General features: G+C 36.0%; 1 protein-coding gene across 13 annotated transcripts in view; it reads right to left on the bottom strand.

Annotated features, from left to right (window-relative positions):
• The window catches only part of YAP1 (Yes1 associated transcriptional regulator), a 117,512-nt gene that overhangs the window by 5,021 nt on the left and 89,569 nt on the right, over positions 1-22,922 (bottom strand). For 4 of the 13 annotated variants that reach the window (XM_012770539.3, XM_012770526.2, XM_012770535.2 and 1 more), the window contains 4 exons: positions 17,965-18,158; positions 14,597-14,644; positions 3,326-3,456; positions 138-250 (listed from right to left, as the gene is read on the bottom strand). In XM_012770539.3, the coding sequence (XP_012625993.1) occupies positions 138-250; positions 3,326-3,456; positions 14,597-14,644; positions 17,965-18,158 (486 nt within the window). The remainder of the gene's footprint in view (positions 1-137; positions 251-3,325; positions 3,457-14,596; positions 14,645-17,964; positions 18,159-22,922) is intronic. The other 9 variants (XM_012770536.2, XM_012770528.2, XM_012770529.3 and 6 more) reach the window with 3 other exon arrangements.

Genomic DNA, 22,922 nt, shown 5'->3' with positions numbered 1-22,922 from the left:
AAAAACTAGGAAAAGATTTATATTTTAACCAGTTTTCTTCTGAATAATCTTTGCTCACAATAGCTTATTAGCCCTGGTGATAACATGACTATATCTGACTAAAAGTCAGGTTATTAACAGGAATAAAGAATACCAACCTGTATCCATTTCATCAACGCTGTTCAGAAAGTCATCTGGGGTTCGAGGGACACTGTAGCTGCTCATGCTTAGTCCACTGTCTGTACTCTCATCTCGAGAGTGATAGGTGCCACTACAACATACGACAGTTAAAAACCAACACAAAAATTTAAAAAATCAATTTGAAGCAAAAATAAACACCTTGTGACTACCAACATAATTCTCAAAGAGGATTAGTGAAAATTCCTACCCTGCAATGTCTAAAACAAGCACCCTCCTTCAGGGTCATATACAGCCCTTGTGCTATGAAGTAAGACAGACAAGTTAATCCTAACTGAAGCTGGCAGCTTGAAGGGGCCAAGAGCTCTCCTAAGGTTCTGCACTTGGTGACAATAAGGTAAAACAGATATACTCAGTTTTCGTAGGAAACAAAACATTCTCTGCATAGGTATTCGCTCAGTAATGCCATTTTAATCTGGAGGGTGGGGGCTGGGGTTAGGATCCACATACATAGCTCACTTGTTGCAAAGTCTCAATTCCCCAGGTGGTGGTAGCACAGGCAGAGGTCAAAACACAAACTCCAGGTGGGAGGTGGGACAGGTCTGCACTAGACTCATGTTAAATTCCTAGCTCTCTTGCAGAGAACTTAAGCCAAGAAAAAAAATCAACCCCAAATAAAGAACCAGAATTCCTTTTCAGACTGGCCAAAATAGATCAATCACTGCTGATAAGGTAAGAATACCCACTTGATCTCCTTGCTTCAGTCTGGGGTGGGGGGACCCTAAATGCCTCAGCACAAATAGGAGGGTGCACAGCTCCAGTAGAAGGAAAGATCAAAACAAAAGAAAAAAAACTACAAGGTACATCCCTTGAGAAAAACATGACCCACGATAGATTATTTGCTCAAGGCTAAATGAAAAGTCTCCCAGATTTGCATACAAGTATGATAAATATCCTCAGAACATGACTTTCATAAACAGAACACTTTCCTAAGCTAGTAGCACAAAGACATCAGCTGGCACTGACAGTAAAATTTTGAATTTTACTAACTAGAAAATCTTATGAAAAAGTGTAAAACCAAGGTTACTGTTTTTCTTCTTAAAGGTCTCTGAACATGAATGTGAACTTTCCCAACAGCTTGGACATTTAGGCAGCTATCTGTTTAACTTAGATAAAAGTTAAAAAATAAAAAAAAACCCTAAGCTTTAAAAACAAGCTTTTATAATACAATTAATCCAGGTTAAAAGCTCAGTCAATACCTCAAATTTTTGCCTTAAATTACTCAATGCATTTGCCTTGTCCACCCTCCCCCACTCACTCTGCAATTACTGGTTTATTCTAATGCTTCTGCCACATTTTGGCAAGATTCAAAAGCCTCACACAGATCCAAGAAAACAATTTGTTTCTGAGACCACTTGTATACAATGCAGTCATGTATGAGAAGGCTTCAGGATGTGGTTTGTTTTTATTTTGCCTGCCCTGATCTGGGACAACGGCCTGGTCCCAGTCATCACTTTATTCCCACTGCAAAGCATAGAACACGCATCAGACATTTGAGTCTGTTACCAAACTTATAGTGTTCATTCCAAACCACAAGGAAACACATGGGCATTCCTGAGGACAGAGTTTACAGGGCCATTTTCCTGACTAGGAACTGCTCCCTACAAAAACCCACCTCCTGCAGGCCCCACTCATTCAATAAGCATTCATTGAGCATTATTTGCTACTGCATGACAGGCATTAGATAAGGCTTTGAGGACAAAGAGGTTAACCACCACTACCACCACCATCCACAAGTGATGTTTTTTGAGAAGCTCACAACTTCAGGGAAGGAGATAAACAAATACAGTAATGAATCATATACAGAACTATATGAGCTATGTGAACAAAGTGCATTCAGAACAAAAAGGGAGCCTGAAACGTAAAGGGGAAAGGTTTCATGGAGGAGGATGTCTGAGCTGGCCTTGAAGGATCTCGAGAGTAAAAGGGAGATAAGGGGATGTTGCACCACTATTAAGAGCCAACTTCACAGCAAGTTAGAGGAAAAGTGTTTAGATTTTAAGGAATATGTGTAAATCAAGTAGAAATAGAGAAACCATCAAGAGTTTTGTGTGTGTGTTTTTTTTAAAGAAAAAAATGTCAAAGTCAGATATATGTTTTAGAAATTGGGGGTGCTACAGAAAGTAGATATATGATTCTGCCTTTACACTAGTGACATTGATTACCAGCCACTGTGATCTTCCCAGAAAATAGAATGTCAAACTACAGGCTCTCACTAGAAGTTTTAAGAAAGAATCTTCATAAACAACTGCCAGAAGGATATGCAGCTTATGTATTTTTTAGGCCTTCAGTAATACAGGTACTCGAATTGTATTGATCTGAAATTTTCCTTGTTGGGGGAGGAAAAAAAAGTTCTGTGGCTATGACCTTTTCTAATCAGTCTAAGTTCAGAACTATAATCTTGTTTAAATACACCTAATTTCAAGCAGAACTTTAAACTGCATGTATGTGTGTGTCAGAAGAGTAAACACAACTTAAAATGCATTTTAGATGGCCTTCAAAATTAAACCTCCCAACTAGGCACCAAGCAAATGGTAACAATTTAATTGGTGAGAACCGAAAGGGTGGCATAGTTTTCCTGAACCAAAATATGTTTAAATATTTTTAAAAGCATGTTGTTTAAGCTATGTTAGTTACAAATACTGCCATTAATCTTAATGCATTTTTTGAAAGAGGCACAACCTTACATTTTATCTCCTTGAACTACAGCCTTTAAGAACATGAGGCCTTATAATGCTGCTGGGTAAAACCTCTCAGGTTGAATAGCTATGTGGAAAATTCCTTCCAGTGATCCTTATAATGCAATCCTAAGTAAGTTTAAAATGCATTTCATTTGCTTTCACAGAAAGGCATGCACATGTTCCTTCATGATTCTGTAATTTTAAGTAACTGTTAGTCAACAGTATAAGCAGAAGCAAACACGTTGAGACTGAATAAGTATCCTTTCTGCAAGTCTGAACAGCTCACTTCCTCTCACAGGAGACAGCTTTTTAATCCTCTTTTATTCTACGTGCCATTTATGGAGAGATTCATTTACAGCTATAGTTTTTGGCCAACACAGATGTTCAAAACAGTCTATTAAAAGAGCTAAGCGGAATGGTCTTAAAGAGATGATCTTTTCCAGATATTCACCAGTAGCAACTCTCACCTGTTAAGAAAAGGATCTGAGCTATTGGTTGTCATTGTTCTCAATTCCTGAGACATCCCGGGAGAAGATACTGCATTTTGAGTCCCGCCATCCTGCTCCAGCGTTGGCAACTGGCTACGGAGAGCTAATTCCTAAAACAAACAAACAAAACAATCAATCTGATTAACAAATTTATTGTTAGGTTTCAAGAAATAAAATGCAGATTAAAATAACTGTGTACATATAAAGCTGAAATATTAACATCCATTTTATAGTTAATACACTTCCCAATCAAAAAAAAGAAATCATTTCCCAATGAGAATGACCAAATTCTTCTATCCATTTCAAATGACTGAAAATTACATAACCTTAAAATTTGTTTAGTATTATATTAATCCAAAAACATATATACTTAACTACTTAGTTTCACTTTGTTATTTTCTTTATTCTGACAGATAGTCTCAAACCCTCCTTTGAGGTAGAATGGCAAGGCTGGTGTTTAAAAAGTAATTCTTAAATTTTATTTTTACTCACCAACACTCATATGGTTTTGTGTGTTTGGCATTAGCAATAAAAACAAATATGAAGAACAACATTTGATGATTTATTACTGTAAGACATCAATTCTCCCCTCCACCCCCAACATTGTTTTTATACTTTACTATCAAGTGTCTCACTCTAACTTCAGGTTTTTCTATCTTGAGCTGGGAGAAAAAGGATAAAAAAGACATCAAAAGTAAAAACATAAATCCAAAGTTTCTCCACCATAATAACCATCATATTTAAAATGGGGTAACATTTCTTCAGGGGCATACAACAATTTTTCAGCAGGATTCTACCTGGAAACCTGAGCAAAGGCTTTCAATCTGTATTTACCCAGGACTGCAAGGCCAGTTCATCTGAATCTGACCAAGCCCTAACACCTTTATTACTACTCTGTCTCCTTTTCTCTCCTTTCCATCTGTTCTCTGTTCCCTACCTTCCTAAGAATTTCCACTAGGCATTTCCAGCTATCATAAATATAATCTCTGCTACAGCATCAGCTTCTCCCTTCATTTTTTGGTTTCATTTGAAATACGTATGGCTTCTTTTCACAAAGGACACTGGCCTTAACCCCTCCATCCCCATCCCCTGAAGCTTTCCTGAGCCAAGTCTGCTTACTGAGGCACAGCCCCACCATCTCCAGCCCGCTTACTACCACAATCACTATAGGGTCCAGAGGTGTGGAAATAGTCTCCTAACTCTATACTGCCACTGCTAAACTATGCTTCTCTCTTCAAGCACTTCTTTTTATTCAGGTTTATACCTTCTAGATATATCATCCTTTAAAACAGAGTTTCTTAATGAGAAGACCATGAAAAAATTTAGAGGGTTGCTGAACTTAATGAGAGGAAAAATTATACCTTAATTTTTGTTCATTTTAACTTAAATTTTACATTTTCACCAATTATGAATATAGGCAACAAACAGTAGTATTTACTACACACTAACTTTTCATCAAAAGAAGATACAGATATTTTCTTTTCACAATGTAGTTGTTGCAAATATCTTAATATACCATTTGTGATCGTAACTATTTCATTATAGCAGTTATAAGACACGCTTCTAAATATTATTTGTATGTTAATAAAGTACATTATATGACATTATTTAATATTTTGTTAACTATATCAATAAAATTCCTTTTCTTTATAATTCTATATACATTTTTTAAAAACCCAATATTCTGAGACAGGATCCATGGGCTCAGCCAAATACCAAAGTAGTTTGTGCTCCTCTCCCTCAACACTAATTGCTTCTTAAACTCAATTAATGAACTTTTAGCTACTCCATCTCATATATGGGAGAATTTTAAAGCCTGGTCAGAGCCTCTTGCCACTCCAAGTATTATTCATGCCTCTTAATATGCTTCAGTATTAAGTGGACAATTAACTCAAGTTGACAGCTTCTCGTACCTTCTGGATTCCAATAATGGTCATCTCTACCTACCTCAATCACCTATTTGCACAGCCAAGACATCTTGTTATTGGTAATTAAACCATCTCTAAAATCTTAAGTCATGTTTGGGACAACAATCAGTATTTCACTTCATTCTAACTGCATCCGTCACATTGGAACTGTCAACTTCCATGCACAAAATCCATATAATAATCCACTGTTGAAATTCCTGGATCGCCTTTAAATTGCAACGATACTGACCACTTCATCACTGTATTTCAATCATTAACTTCCTCAGTCACACCCTGGAAAAGGTTTAGAAATTTTTCTCCCAGAAATCTTACATGCACTTGTCCCATTTTCTGATCACATTTTTTTCCTAACTAGTTCCTGTATAATCTAACTCCCATTCTATCAGCATTCCAATCTCAGAGACTCCAGACCCTTCTCTTCTTTGTCTTCCAGTCTACTGGCTCTCTTCTATAGTTTCTTATTTTTTTCTCCTTCCCTTCAAGCTTGAACTCCTGGCCAATCATTTGAAATAAGCAGAAGCACCTTTCAGATTCCTGATATACATGTAATTTTATCTCAACCTAGCACATTCCAAGCCTGAATCAATGCTAATATGTGCTTGTTTCATTTTTATACTGAGACTGTGGAGAAATGCTGGGGGGGAATTATACCATTATTCAAAATGTTACCATTACAAATTAATAGTCTTTGGTCTTGGATGGGCCCTTTATAGTACTCATTGTTTTTCTTTCTTCTTTTGGCCTTGGTCAATTCTTTCTCACATCCTCATGGTCACTACTCCAAATGCTGCACACTTTCTCAAGCCCCTATTCCCGTCCAGTCTATTTCCATCTCTTTCTCATTTAAATAAGAACGTTGAGACCATGAGACACAATTTTGACTTTCTGGTTCCTCCTGTCACCTCTTCCTGCCTCCCTCAAAGTTATCTTCATTCACACTCATCTTTGTAACTTTTTTTCTAGTCTTGGAAAATGAGTTAGTTTTCTTTCCTGGTTATAGGCCAACCCACTCTCCCAGTGCTTCTGGGGATCTCTTCTATTCATTTTCTCTCTATCCTCTACTTTGGCCCCTTCCCATTCTTATCTTATAAAGTGAGAAGTGACTTTAAACGATAATAGTGCACTCCCCACAGCTCTGTAGAATGGCACAGCCTCTCAGTACCATTTGTCTTTCCACATGCTGTACCTGTCTAAAACACCTTCCTCTATTTCACATTATTTGAGACCTGGTGAAGGTGACACCTCCTCTAGGTAACTCTCCAAAAAGATCCCATCTCCACCCTGAGATTGGATTAGATGCACAGATGTCATGTTTTTATCATCCTGAGCATAATTAACATGATCATAGCACTTATCACATAATACTATAACTATTTCTTCTGTGCCCATGGCCATGAATGTGCCCATTAATTCATTCAGTGAATGAATGAATTGCTTTGGAGCATAAAACATAACTTCTAATACCTTGAAGAATCTGTATCACTTGGAACTATGAGGATGTATTTAGCAATAAACTTTAAAATGAATAAAATTATAGCCTTTAAATGAAACTAATACCTAGGGTTCTGTGACAAAACACAGGAACATTTGAGAATATCCTAAAGACTCTCATTTGCTTTTTATCAAAGAAGATATGCAAGGCCAGGCACGGTGGCTCGTGCCTGTAATCCTAACACTCTGGGAGGCTGAGGTGGGAGGATCGCTGGAGGTCAGGAGTTTGAGACCAGCCTGAGCAAGAGCGAGACCCATCTCTACTAAAAAAATAGAAAGAAATTAGCTGGACAACTAAAAATGTATATGGAAAAAATTAGTCAGGCATGGTGATGCATGCCTGTAGTCCCAGCTACTTGGGAGGCTGAGACAGAAGGATTGCTTGAGCCCAGAAGTTTGAGGATGCTGTGAGCTAGGCTGACCATGGCACTCTAGCCCGGGCAAGAGGGGAAGACTCTGTCTCAAAAAATAAATAAAAAAGAAGGTATGCTCATATTTCTGTTTGCCAAGTTTTGAACTCCTTGTAGCACAAAACAAATATAAGACATTAACCAGGAAGTCATTATTAAAATAACTGAAATGGCTATAAATTTCACACTGCTTTTTTTTTTTACAACTTTTTATTTTAGCCTTTATTTTGAAACTTATTTTTCAAGTTCCCATTTGATTCATCTAAACTAGACTTGAAAAGATCAATGAAAAAAATGCCACTTTATTTACTAGTGGTAGGAAGGTTTTAGCATTAGTAATCAAACAGGAAAGAATCTGGCATGAAAACAAATACAGTCAGTCCTCCCTATCTGTTGATTCAACTAACTGGGGATTGAAAATACTCAAGAAAAGAATGGATGGCTTTGTCTATACTGAAGATGTACAAATTTCTTTCTTTCATTATTCCCTAAACAACATTGTATAACAACTTTTATATAGCATTTATATCGTGTTAAGTATTATAAGTAACCTAGAGATGATTTAAGATACACAGGAGGATGTGTGTAGGTTGGTGCTATGCAAATACTATGCCATTTTATGTAAAGGATTTGAGCATCTGTTGATTTTGATATCTGTGGGAATTCCTGGAACCAATCCCCCGAGAGATGACTGTATAATGTAACAAGACCAATGATACAAATAAAATATTTACAGATTATAGATGCCACATTCAAGGTATGAGTATTCACCTGAGTTTTGAAACTTCTAGTTATAGTGAATGGAATAGTATTAAGTACCCTAAGTTTTGAAAAGCTTTATAGGTGTATAATTGACATACATTACACATAAAGTGCACAATTTAAAGAGTTTTGAAATGTGTGTACACTTCTGAAACTAGCACTATAATCAAAGGAATCATTCCCAAAATTTTCTCCCACTACTTCTCACCTCTCCTACTCCCAACCCTTAGAAATGAATGATCTGCTTTTTGTCATTATAGATTAGTTGGTTTTTTATAGAATTTCCTATAAATCAAATCATACAGTATGTACTTTCTGACTTAACATAACAATTTTGAGATTCGTTCATTCTACAGTTCATTCCTTTTTATTGCTAACTAGTATTCTACCATAAGGATATACTAAAATTGTTTACTCACCTATTGATAGATATTTAAGTTGTTTCTAAATTTTGGCTTAGTGTAGATACATGCTTTCATTTCTCTTGAATATCTTAAAAATGTAAAAACCTAAAAATAGTGTCTCCAGATTACTGCCTTTCTCCTCATTTTTCTAAATGATGTGTCAATTTTATATGGGGCCCAAAATACGTTAACTACCAGATATAATGATCTTAGTATCTTTTTTTATCCTATGGAAAATTATATTGCTATTTAAATAAGAGGATGGAAACATAACAAGGTTCAGTGGCTTATGGCTGGATCCTGAGTCCATAAAAATCCACTACACAAAACAGGCAAACTCACGTTTTCCTTTATAAACCACCATGGAAAGTTCCTTCCAGACCAAGCTGGGACCACTGATTTTACTTATAGTGCAGATAGCTCTGACTCCAAATGCATGCCAAATTAGCTAAGATTTACAAGCTCAATGGGAAAAGCCACCACATTTTTGTATTATTACAGAATAAAATGAGCTAAAAATATTTGCTTCATTTAGAAAAAGTCAAATACTCTAAAAGAACTATCTGACCTCTGAAATACAGAACAGAAGCACGATTAAGTTTTGGCCGAATTTCCTATAACTTGCTTATTTCCCCAGTGTTGAAAGTCTGTCAAACTATTTATTCTAGTTACCTTTGGGAAAAGAGAAATTTGACAAATTTGTATTTTTAGTCCAGTATTCTAATTTTAGGTACTGTGTTCAGGATAAAATAATCCAAAAACTCCTTAGAGATAGATGTAACTTTCAACTTAAAATGTTTCAAATGAAATCAGTTTTGTAGACAATCCAATTATGTCCCAAGGCTTATTTTTAAAACAGCTATGCCAAATTTACTCAATTACAAAATAATGTTCATATTCATCCAGAATGTTTTGATAAAATTACTCTAATGCAATAGAATAGGTATTTTCTACATAGATATATATATATACACATATTCTACATATATACAGATAATATACAGGCTGATTTTTAAATGCAGTAAAATAGAGTTTATATGGAATATATATTTTGATTTAAAAATTCAGGTTAAGTAACTTGATTTTATATTTATTCATATAAAAATAATTATTTTTTTCTAAAGTAACTAGCAAAATGTCTATATAGCCCTGAAACAAGTTTTTAATATTTTACTCTAGCATTCACCTTTACATTTGCAATCCTTGGCTAAGAATACAGGTATTATACTGCTTACTCACAATGGAAACCCACAATTTAACTGTTCTTCCCTGGAAACAGTACAGCTTATGGGAGAAACTCTTTTTCAGTTCTAACATCATGTTCACTCTCCTTCAAAATCTGACTAGGTAAAGCATAAAGTGGATACACATCCCTAAATTTCCATTTCATTTCTGCCTTCTTAAACCTTCATTATCTGAGAGAGCATATATGTGTGTATTTATGTGAGAAGTAGCAGTTGCTATTTTTCAAAAACACATTAGAAAGGGGAAAAGGGGATAGCCTGTTTTTTCACATAATTACATGCAATTTTCCTTCACAATGTTTATAACTTCTTTAAATATCAGTAATTTATCTTCCTTTTTTTTTTGAGACAGAGTCTCACTCTGTTGCCCTGGCTAGAATGCAGTGGCATCATCACAGCTCACTGCAACCTCAAACTCCTGGGCTCAAGCGGTCCTCCTGCCTCAGCCTCCCAAGTAGCTGGGTCTACAGGCGCAGTCCACTGTGCTGGCTAATTTTTTCTATTTTTAGTAGCGACCAGGTCTTGTTCTTGCTCAGATTGGTCCTCAACTCCTGAACTCAAGTGATCCTCCTGCTTCAGCCTCCCAAAGTGCTAGGATTACATGAGAAACCATGCCCGGCCTTTTATCTTCCTTTCTGAACCCAGTGAAAAAAATTATGTTCACTGCATATGAAAATATTAACATAAAAACTGATTTGGGGAAGGAACTACCAAGTCAACTTCAATTGCTTTCTTAAAGTAATTTTGTCTTTGGTAAATACTGAGCTATGTAAAAGTATATCCATTTTTGGCTAATATATGGTACAAGTGAAGGGTTTTCTTCGGGGTGGTGGTGGTAATCAATTTGTTTAAGCAAGATTAGCTCAATGAACTTGAAATCCAAATTTAGAAATGGAGAATAACTTTATGTCAACAATTCTAAAAACAGAAAAAAGCCACTTTTTCCAACTATTCAAGATAAGGGACCTTGCCATACCCCATTTTCCAACATAGCTTTAAACAATCAGAATATTTCATTATTTCTAAAATCATTAAAACATTTAGCCAATGTTTTTCTCTTTTAATGTTTGTGCCATTTACTAAAATATCTTCAAATTCATAATAATTTTTTTGACTAAAAAATTATACCTGTGGATTTGGGGACAGTTATGAAAATAATATGATAATCCCAAACTCTGAAAAGTAAAATCCAAAAGCAGAGTTGTAGTTTGGTATTCCCAGCATTATGCTGGGATTTAACACTCTTTATAACAAGTTTCTGCAATTAGTTCTTTTGTGATATCTAGGTTTGAAAGTAATAAAAGTTATGATGTCACTGGTCAAATAACACGGAAGAGGTGAATCCGGTTAATAAAACAAATGAAATATTACCTAGAAGAGTACGCAGGGTGTGAGGCTAAATCCTCTTCCCCATACAAAGTTTTCAACATACCCATTAAAAATAAAATAAAAAATATTCATTAGAAAACATCCAAATGAATCTATGACTTATTTAATATTAGAACTTGAGAGAGGAGAGAGATAATGTTAGGAAAAGCATTAACAGGATTCTGAAACAGCTTTCTAGATTCTGCTAACATGAAAGAGTTTGGAAGAAAAAAAAGCCAAATTTTTTCTAAATTCAGGAAAAAAAAGGTTTTTGGTGATTATTTTCACATGGCTCTAAATAGTGTATTATTTCACTCTAGTTAACTAAAACTGTCAACATCTGAACCTCTTCACTATTGAGAGGTAATGGTATAGTACAATATCCTAAGCAATAATAATACTGGTTTTATCATTCATTAAACCAGTGACTGGCCCTGATGTATATTTATTAATACCCATAAAGAATGGCAACTGGACATTATTCAATAATTGCAAAATATTTAAACTTCAATTTTTATATAGATTGAAGCAATTATTTGCTCAGAAACAAAAATATCATATCATATACTTTTGACCACTTAAATTTGAATTACACTGGCTGCTGAGTTAAGATATCTTTGTTTTTATTTTCTGGGTAGTTTCAAGAATTCTGGCAAGCCCACTTGGGGAATGAATTTTGACCTAGGCCTTATAAGAGAAATGAACGATCTTAATTGGTAAGAAGGGAAATAAACAAGTTTCTTACTATGAGGAAAAGCTCATGAGTAGAATAATGGCAACAAGGCAGCAGAGTACACTCAGCTAATGGAAGAGTAACTGGCTTAACCAGCATTACTGAGAGACAGAAGGCTATTTCTTGACCACAAATGAGCCAGGTTGCGGACTGTAGAACTGATCTCATAGGAATTAGGGAATCCCGATATTAAGAACTCATTCTTAGGCATAAGAAAAGGTAAAAATGTTCACACTCAGAGGGACAGACTATCTTTTCTCAAAGTGTTTCTCTCAAAAAGACCTTAAAACAGAAGCTAAAATGCATTCCTAAACTCCCTCTCTCAAAAGATCTCTCCAACTTAAAGGAGCATTGATGTGTAACAAAGAGGTATGATTAGAAAATAGAGCATTAAATGCTCAATCTCAAAAAGCAAAGATGAGAATAGAAATTGCTTTTGAAATATAAAAATCCTGAATAATCAAAATGAAATTAAAATTTTAAGTTCTACAAGGACAAATTTTTCCAAAATTCTACTAACATACCATAATTAACATGATAATTTCCATACTGAACTAAGAAGATAATGAATGCATTTAAAGTTTTATTTTTCAAAATTTTGCCTTTCAATATCACACAAGTCCTATCCCTTAGGATTTTTCACTAACTTCACCCATACTGACATCAGTGTACATGACCACAGAAGCTTACAATATAGACATGATCTGTTAATCCTATTGGAAGGACTTAAAGACAGCTTTTGAAGTTAGTAATTCATACACATTTTGAAGTTTGATATCTTCTCACATCCCAAAGCATATGAGATGTATGATTACAAAATAATTACACTGATTTCACTATTGCTTGTTAACTCAGCTATACTAGTATCTATGAGAACAGTGAAACAAACAAACAAAAAACCCTGAACAACGCACTCAGGTATTAAGTTATGCCTGTTCTCTGAGACTGGAAAGCCCTTTCTGGCTTTCTTGATTATCCCAGCCAAACCATCTTCGCTTAAGATACGACTCTTTGGAATTTTCCCTTACATCTACCTTAAGGTCACCCAGAAAATAACAGGATGAGAAAAACATACAAATACCACTAGATTCTTTGTATCTAAGTTACTTTGAATTTAACCCTATACTGGAATTTCATACATTTACTGACAATTTTTATAATTGTACCAGATAAATGCACTGACAACGGAAACATATGTAACAAGTCAATATTTTAATCTCCAGCATATGCAAAGTAGATTTTTAAAAGTCTACCTACCTCTTTCAGATTTCTTGCTCTGGCCTAGGCACATCTAAGTAACTAATTTTAATATCTTAGAATTTTTATTACTAATAAGCTTTACCTTTTCTAAAGCTTTATTATTAAAAAGAGTCTATGAATTCCTGGTGATAATTTTAGTAACAGCAACTACTTACTCTTCAATTATGAAATAAAGACCTAGAAGGATATGATTTATTTACCAGATATAAGGTTTAAGATGAGTACCAAAAAACAGAAAAAGAAATAATTCAACACCCACTTTTGGCATGGAAGACTTTTTACTAGAATCCAAATCTCATTTGAATTAATTTCTGCTTCTATATTAGATTCTACTTCATTTGTCATGAATAAAAGCCTTCTTTCAGAAATACTTCAGAGAAAAGGCAAAGAAAAAATGTCTTCATTTTAAAGATCCAATGCTATGCTGCTCTTCACAGTCAACTGTAGTATCAGTGCTCCTTGTCATAAGAATGTCTATGCTCTCCTTTAGTGAAGACGACTTGTTATGAGTTATCCCTTACTTGGTCTTTTTGACTACATGAAGATATTTATGAGATAGATCAAAAAGAACAGAGATTCCCCTCTCAGAAAGTTAACTGGTCTCTATGAGGCCTGCATCTGACCTTATCAGCATGGTAGTCCAACGGACAAGTCAAAAGTATCTCAAATGATGCAATTCTGCCAACTCCCACTTCTACAGCAGATTCTAAAACAATGCACTTAACCTAGCATAGAATGAGCCACACAGAATGTGAGGTGTTTATGGTTGCTTCTGCCCAAGAGAAGCACAACGATTCTCTAGCTCCCTATTTCTTCTAATTTGTGGACCCTAAACACACAGAATCTCTTTAGTTTCAAGAATGAGATTCTTTCCATGAGTCAGATAAGTGCCTGTGTTAGAAGAAAAAACGGCCAGAATCTTTCCATCTAAATATTAATAAGATGCCTTCACAACCAGTGCTTCCTGAGGTTCATCAGGGAGGAATGTTGATAAAAGGCAACAAGGAAACCTGAAATACTATCAGGGCAGATCCTTTCTCTTCTGATAATTTTGAATTCTTCCTTTGGAATATCCACTAGAAAGAATTTTTCTTTTCCTCATAGTATCATGATTCTTACATAGTATCATAGTATCAGATCCTTTCTCTTCTGATAATTTTGAATTCTTCCTTTGGAATATCCACTAGAAAGAATTTTTCTTTTCCTCATAGTATCATGATTCTTACTAAAATTTCCTAAACTAGCCTACCAAGTAAATAATCTGTACTACCTTTGTTATTATTCAATTTATTAACTCCTTTAAATCATTATAAATACTATTTTAAGCTATTCAAATAATAATTAGGCACACCCAGAGGCTGACAGGATGTACAAGTGAGATATAATACATTTCAAATATGAAATAAAAAAGACCTCCACAGAATCAAAATAAACACTAGAAACTCTCTGGGAGGAATGGGGAGAGAGAGATAGTATAGATTTTCTGGGAATAGCAATGTTAACTTAAGTAAGTTTCTTAGCAGAAAGATGGCTCAAGGTTATACTCTGGGCTAATCTTCAGTGAGCACAAGCCCCTGGAATATAAATTTCTCTCCTTCCTAATTTAATCTTTTTTTTTTTCCAATGCTAAAACATCAGATAAGAGCCTACCTGACATTTTGGAGAATTTGCTGTGCTGGGATTGATATTCCGCATTGCCTAAGAGTAAAAAATAAGACGGATAAAAATTACTTTAAGCTACATGGTTGGGCTATGTAGGCTGACTTACAAATTGTATCCAGACATATCATCATAGCACAGAATTCCCAAGCTACCCAAGAAGCAGCAGACTAAGGAAGACAGGAGCCAATGGAGTCACCACATAATAAGACGAAACCTCAGAAGTTTTTTAACAGCATTGAGGATAGGACAGCAAGATTTTAGGTGTCAGGACTAAAATAAAATTTGATATTGGTCAGGTAGGTTCTTTGCTTCTGAGTATTAGATAAAGCAAGTAAAATACATTCGATGTTTCAGTATAAGAGAAACTGTCAATGGAAGTTCATAGGGAAGCCAAAAGACTTAAGATATATAGAATTTATACTGATTGCTAAAAAACAAAAACAAAACAAAACAATTCTAAAAATAGACTATTAGTATGAGAATAAAGCAGGTCTATCACTTCAAAATAAGAAAAGACAACATAGTATGTATAAAAGAAGAAACACAGAAGTTACCTTTAAAGAAAGTGAAGCTATTCTGTCCAGGGACCCATCACCCAGAGTAAGAATAAGTTTTAGAAAAATTCTTTGGAAGTAAGAGTTTTATAAGTAGCAGCATTTTGCACCCACCAAAAAACCCCAGGCTGATCTATAGCATACAACAAAATGATGAATAGCCCCATTTCAAGACTTTAAAAATGATCTTAAAACAGTTAAGACTTTGACATTAGCAATGAAACAATTTTTCTTATTAAAGTTTTTTTAATTTTTATAGTCTTCATTCATATGTGAAATTAAGATTTGTATTTATTTAGATGAACTAATAGTAACAAAATGAAAAACAATGAAAACAGGTTATGTAAAACATACTTTAAAATTGCCTTATTTCTTCTAATAACCATGTAATTATATAATTGATGGTGCTACTTTGTTGCAACAACAGTTTTATCTAAATGAAAAACACTCTTCCTTTATAGTAATTTGTTAGAAAGTCAGTTAAAGGTACAATAAACTGTGTCAATATGCTTCTTCTCTCCATCTTCTTTATAGCAGATAAAGAAACATTTTTTCAAGACCACTTTGTAGGAACCAAAGGGAAAGCTTCCCCTTCACCCTCTAAAGGTTTGCTGAAAATGAACTGAAAATAGGCAGATTAACAGAGAAAAAGGCATGCAAATTTATTTAATATACATAAGCATGGAGAAATTGCTTAAGAATGATTACCCAGTAACTGAGTGAGGTCCAAATGCTTATATACCCTTCTTCATAGGGGAAAGGGAGATGGCAGAAATGTAGTCATTTTGAAGGTAGTAAATGATTTTTAGAGGGAATGAATGGACCCACAGCTCAGACAACAGTTTGTAAATAATTCTTTGGAAATTGAATGGGATCTGAGAACACACAATACTTTGGGTAAAGTTCATCTGGGCTCTAGGTGTGGTGTTTAATTTTCAGTCTTCTGTGATACGAGTTTCAATCTTCTCTGGTTAATGAAATTTAAGGGAACGGATGGAAGACAACTATGGTCCTTTTTGGTGGGTCTGGTTTCTAGGTAGATAAAGAAACTTTGGAGAACAGCCTCATCCTATACTTTGGTACAGACCTTCAGGCTGCTTATTTAGTTCAGCAAGTCAAAGAGCCACATTTTGGAGTAGCATTTTCTGAGCCATGATAACTTCCTGACATTGTATGCTGGCACGTACTATCTTATTTCTTCTATCAGGGCTTACGTTTGATGCCAAACACACTAGAATTATACTGACAGAGCACAGTTTAAAAATGAATTTGTCTAGGCTTCCATGGCTTAATTTAACTTCTCAGGTACTAGTTCCTCAAATCCTGATTCAGAGTTCACAGATAGTATTAAGTTCATGTTATTTTCTTTGACACTCAAAGTGATACTCTTAAAATATAGCCCTTTTAAAAAATAGATCTTTAAATGCCTACATCCTGGTAACAGAAACATAGGGTATAATGATTTCTCAATGTCCACAATGATTTAGGTGGGGAAAAATAGTACAGATACATGTATTTTATGTTTCTAAAGACATGTGTATCTCTGGGGAGAAAATAACCCAAGAAACTCATAGTTATTTACACCCAGAGAACTAGGAAAATAGGGGAAAAAATTCTATTTTCGGTATACTTTTACCTTTTGTATACTTTATCACTATTATACTGTGTTTTTATAATCTACTCAAAAAAATTTTACATGGAAAATTTAAAATATCTATACTACTTAACATAAGATCACATTCCTAATACCTGAACTTAGATTTAACCACTTTGAAACAAGATAAAGTAAAAATTAATTTTGAGATGAAGAAGTATCTACTCTTACGGAACATAAAGACCAATAGTTCTTTCTGAAACAACTGACAGAAATGGTGATAAAGGGCTTCAAGCTCCCTAATGTTAGGTTCTACTCTTCTCAATATGAAAAATATCCATAAGCAAGTTAACTTTTAGGGATACTGGCATCTTCTAAACTTGGAGATAACTTTTATTATGCTTTAGATAAAAACTCTTAGACTCAGTAATACTGAAATCTATTTGTCATTTGAAAAGTGCCATATTGGTGGATCCCACACACAAAAATAATTCATTTAAAGTAAAACATGTTTTTCCCCAACTGATGTCCCAGAGTTTCTCCCTTAGTGAAATCTTCAGAAATACAGTAACCTAAAATTCCACGTACATTTGAGGAGGCATCCTTGTTTCCTTCAATTTTTTTTTTTTTTTGATACAGAGTCTTACTCTGTTGCCCGGGCTAGAGTGCTGGTGGCATCAGCCTAGCTCACAGCAACCTCAAACTCCTTGGGCTCAAGTGATCCTCCTGCCGCAGCCTCTCGAGTAGCTGGGACTATAGGCATGCACCACCATGCCCAGCTAATTTTTAAAAATATATATGTTATAGTTGTCCAGCTAATTTCTTTCTATTTTTTTAGTAGAGACAGGGTCTCGCTCTTGTTCTGGCTGGTCTTGAGCTCCTGAGCTCAAACGATCCACCTGCCTCAGCCTCCCAGAATGCTAGGATTACAGGCATGCGCCACCACGCCCGGCCTGTTTCCTTTAGTTTCTGCTCAACCACATGACCACAGCCAAAATAGCTCTTTATGATATACAGGTTTGTAAGTTACTTCTCATGTGGTCAAAGGCCAGTCAAGAAACTAAGACAAGAACAGAGCTGGATAGGATGCTTCTGTGTCACTCTAGTTTTACAGAGAATGGTCCTCTGTTACTAATAAATACTAAAATGAAATTTCCCCACTTTATGTAGGAAAACAAACCCCCAAAAGTGGAAGGCTGGTTTCTAACCTGTGGCCTCACCTGCCGAAGCAGTTCTTGCTGTTTCAGTCGCAGTCTCTCTTTCTCCATCTGCAGTTGTTGCAGCCTCATCTGTTGTTGCTGGTTGGAGCTGCCGCCACCCATGACGCCTCCCTGAGGGCTCTGGGGAGCCAGGGGTGGTGGCTGTTTCACCGGAGCACTCTGACTGATTCTCTGGTTCATGGCTGAAATGAAGAAAAAACAAAACCTAACAGATCTGTCCTAAAAAACTAGTTAAGGAAGAGAAATTGAAGATTTAGTTATTCAAAAGCAACTGGGATATTCAGTGTAGCTTTTCTGGTAGTAACACTGAAGTAACTTAAAAATCCATCAATATCACAATGGATACATTGACTTATTGTTGTCACCATCGTTGTTATAAGATACAAGGCAGTTGTAAGAGCAAAGAAACAAGAGATACTTCTAAGATGCAATGATATGGAACAGTTAGTTTCTAAGACCTTAAGTTAATAGCAAAGTGTGGAACAGAAAATATATATATTAAAAAAAAAAGGTGTGGGGAATATCCAAAGGGTATGAACTGAAGAACAGCTAAGAAAAGACTAATATCTATTAGCTCTGGAGATGGGAAACTGATGACTAAATGACTGAATTGGAGAGACAATTATTTATAACTTTTGAAGTTTGGTGCAAATACCTTACTACAAAAAATATATATAAGTTCAGTTAGAAACCCATCCCCCAAAGCAACTGAGACAAAGCACTCTTTGCTGTAAAACCTATCAAAATAATCAATGCTTAATATAGTCATATATCCTATATGTATATCCATAATAAAGCAAGTAGATCAAAATGACCTGACGCATGCTTGTATCAAACCAGGTCTGCAAGTATCTGGATGACAGAGATATATCTCATTTGACACCACTGTCTACCCAGCATACAACCCAAGTAATCCAAAAAAAAATTTTTTTACCTGAATCCATAATACATAATTTAGCAGTTAGAAATGGACAGGATTTTTATATTAGTGAATTTCTGTCACTGATATGACATTCACCAAACTGTGGATTAACCTCAGAGCAGATGGAAGTTTTATGTGAAAATGTTAGTAATGATATACCTTTACAGACACGTATTCAACTTTTTAAGTTGAAATTTTTGGGACATTTTCTACTAAATGTTTAATACACACTAATCAAAGAAACACCTGACCCAAATGGCTTCACAAACATTCAAGGAAGAAATAATACCAATATTCTATAACCTCTTCCAGAGCATAACAAAGGAATACTTTCCAACATTTATGAAGCTGGCATAAACCTCACTACAAAAATTCTAAATAACACACATTGACAGTTCTTGTAATTTACTGGCCCCCAACCACACAGCAAACTCCTTGTGGCCATTTTTCATGTTCCCCCTGTTATAACAAAGCGGATGCTTGGTAAATGCCATCTCTTCTTGGAGATACTTGAGCAAACCTCACAAGGCTTTCCCAGAGTCCATCATACACATTAAGAATCTTCTTCCCTCAAGGAAGTAGTACCTGTGAACTTTTCCATTTTGTCTACTAACATTTCTTATCTGCTTCTAATTTTCTGCTTACAAATTCATATACTCTCCTACAATTCAGTGCCACAGGAGTGAGGGCAGTACCCTACTCATTTATGTGTTCTCAGTACCCAGCACAGCATCTGGCACAAAGTGTATACTGAAAAAAACAAACAAACAGCAACAAAAAGCAAAAAATAATTAACCATTTCTATGTAAGTTGAGTATTTATTCACTGAGACAGAAAATTAACTATTTAAGACCTAAGACAGTACAGAAATCCTAATTTCTCTTTAGATTGCCCAACTCTTTTTCTTGTATCACTATGTTGCCCAGGCTGGCCTTAAACTCCTGGGCTCAAGCAATCCTCCTACCGCAGCCTCCTAAAGCTTGTAGCTGGAACTACAGGTGCGCACACTACCATACCTGGTTCAAGATTGCCCAAGTCTTCTATGAGGCCAGCATTAACAATAATACAGAACCAAGGATATTAGAAGAAAGGTAAATTACAGACCAACCCCTCTCAGAATTCCTCAGTTTAATTTGATTTTCTGAGCCACTAGTTAATATAAGATGGCACTATTAACTTATTTCTATTTTTCTGATCTTAATTTTTCTTCCTAGTTTTTCCTATATTTTATTTTCTAATTTTTGAGTTGAACTTACATAGTTTAAATCTTTTATTAGAGGATTTAAGTCAATAAATTTACCTTTAAGTTCTGCTTTAATGCATACTATACATTTTGAAATAGTATAATTCATGATTGTTCTATTCCAAATATTTATAATTTCTACTGTGACTTAAATTTAACTCATGAGATATTTAGGAATATATTTTTATGCCTCCTGGCTAAGCACATGGTGGCTCACGTCTGTAATTCCAGCACTTTGGGAGGCTGAGGTGGAAAGATCACTCTAGGCCAGGAGTTCAAGACCAGCCTGGGCTACATAGCAGGTCTCTACAAAAAAATTAAAAAAATCAGTACACTGTGGTGGCAGGCACCTGCAGCCCTAGCTACTCTGGTGGCTCAGGCGAGAGGGTCCCTTGAGCACAGGAGTTTATGGCTTCAGTGAGCTATGATTACACCAATGCATTCCAACCTTGGTGATAGAATTCGACCTCTCTAATTAAAAAAAAAAAAAATTCTTGTAAATGTTTGTACTAGGCCAAGGACAGGTCAGCTGTATGCCTCTGGCTTTTACCATTCAGCCTGTTTATGTATTTCTTCCTTATTCCTAACACTTTTAGTTCCTGATATCCTCAGGATTTGAACCTGGCAGCCCTCAAGCACCATGCTCAATGCTTTGTGTGGTTTTATTTTCTGACCTATAGAGTTTAAAAAAAAAAATTATTATCCCAGTTGTGTCTTTTTGGTTATCTTGTTTTAATACTTTGTCTGGAAAAACAGAGGAGGGATGTCAAAACATGTTATACTGCTCAATCTTGTTCCAAGCCTTATTAATCTCTTACAAGACAAAAATAAAATCATACTGACACATGAAGATTTTGAAAACATCTTTATAAAGAATAAGTGGCTAGGCCGGGCGTGGTGGCTCATGCCTGTAATCCTAGCTCTCTGGGAGGCCGAGGCGGGCGGATTGCTCAAGGTCAGGAGTTCGAAACCAGCCTGAACAAGAGCGAGACCTCGTCTCTACTATAAAAATAGAAAGAAATTAATTGGCCAACTAATATATATATATAAAAAAATTAGCTGGGCATGGTGGCGCATGCCTGTAGTCCCAGCTACTCGGGAGGCTGAGGCAGAAGGATTGCTTGAGCCAGGAGATTGAGGTTGCTGTGAGCTAGGCTGACGCCATGGCACTCACTCTAGCCTAGGCAACAAAGCGAGACTCTGTCTCAAAAAAAAAAAAAAAAAGAATAAGTGGCTAAAAGTTTCATTCTCGTGGTTTATAGCTTAGTATTTTATAGGGGAATGGAGAGGAAAAAAAGCTAACAATTTCTGAGAGCTAAGATTTGCCAGGCACCAACAACCTCATTTCATAAAACTGCTTGTATGTGTCACCAACATATATGTATAACTGACAAGTACCATAGTATAATATAAAAAAGATGGCCGTTAGAGTCAAGCAAAAATGGATTACAGTTGGGCATACCAATTTAGTAATGTACTTAATCTTCATTTTCCTCAGCTGTACCTGGGGATCCACATCTCCCTTTTGGAGTCATTATGGGGACTGAATGTTCCATTATATAACTAGAATAGTACGTGCTCCATTAACGGTCATCTGGCTCTCTCCTCCAGAACAGTTATTTATAGTTCTTTCTGTAGAAAGACTTCTACAAATACTCACCCATACCTTGATGATTCCCATACCTCCCTGGAATTCCCATACTTCCTTCCACTACTACAGAAAGACAGAGAGACAGACAGATTCTCTCTCTCTCTCCCCCCCCTTCCCATTTATCATACCATTCACTGTTTCCAAATATTCCTATGATTCATGAAGACATGCATGCATTTTTCCTATAAGACTTAAATAGAAAAAGATAGGTGGTAGAGATTGAGCTAAGGGGTCTTCCTCTTTTGGTGAAACATGTTCCTGGTATTTCAATAGAACACTCAACATATTTCCACATAGAGTCATTTTTTTTTTTTTTTTGAGACAGAGTCTCGCTTTGTTGCCTAGGCTAGAGTGAGTGCCGTGGCATCAGCCTAGCTCACAGCAACCTCAAACTCCTGGGCTCAAGCAATCCTGCTGCCTCAGCCTCCCAAGTAGCTGGGACTACAGGCATGTGCCACCATGCCCGGCTAATTTTTTTTTTCTATATATATTAGTTGGCCAATTAGTTTCTTTCTATTTATAGTAGAGACGGGGTCTCGCTCTTGCTCAGGCTGGTTTTGAACTCCTGACCTCGAGCAATCCGCCCGCCTCGGCCTCCCAGAGAGCTAGGATTACAGGCGTGAGCCACCGCGCCCGGCCTTTTTTTTTTTTTTGAGACAGAGTCTCACTTGCTTTGTTGCCTAGGCTAGAGTGAGTGCCGTGGCATCAGCCTAGCTCACAGCAACCTCAAACTCCTGGGCTCAAGCGATCCTTCTGTCTCAGCCTCCCAAGTAGCTGGGACTACAGACATGAGCCACCATGCCCGGCTAATTTTTTCTATATATATTAGTTGGCCAATTAGTTTCTTTCTATTTATAGTAGAGACGGGGTCTCGCTCTTGCTCAGGCTGGTTTCGAACTCCCGACCTCGAGCAATCCACCCGCCTCGGCCTCCCAGAGAGCTAGGATTACAGGCGTGAGCCACCGCGCCCGGCCCACATAGAGTCATTTTAAACACTATGCTATGTCAGGTTTGCTAGCATGAGTTAAACATGAATTGGGAGACTGATCTGAGACACATCATGTATAGTGAACATGTCATAAATCGAGGCCCAGAACAAACAGCTATTGGGAAAAAATATTTTCAATTCC

This window comes from Microcebus murinus, chromosome 4 (genome assembly GCF_040939455.1).
Source record: "Microcebus murinus isolate Inina chromosome 4, M.murinus_Inina_mat1.0, whole genome shotgun sequence".
Classification (NCBI taxonomy): domain Eukaryota; kingdom Metazoa; phylum Chordata; class Mammalia; order Primates; family Cheirogaleidae; genus Microcebus; species Microcebus murinus.
The sequence above is the reverse complement of the archived record's forward strand: the minus strand, read 5'-3'. Positions and strand labels throughout refer to the sequence as shown.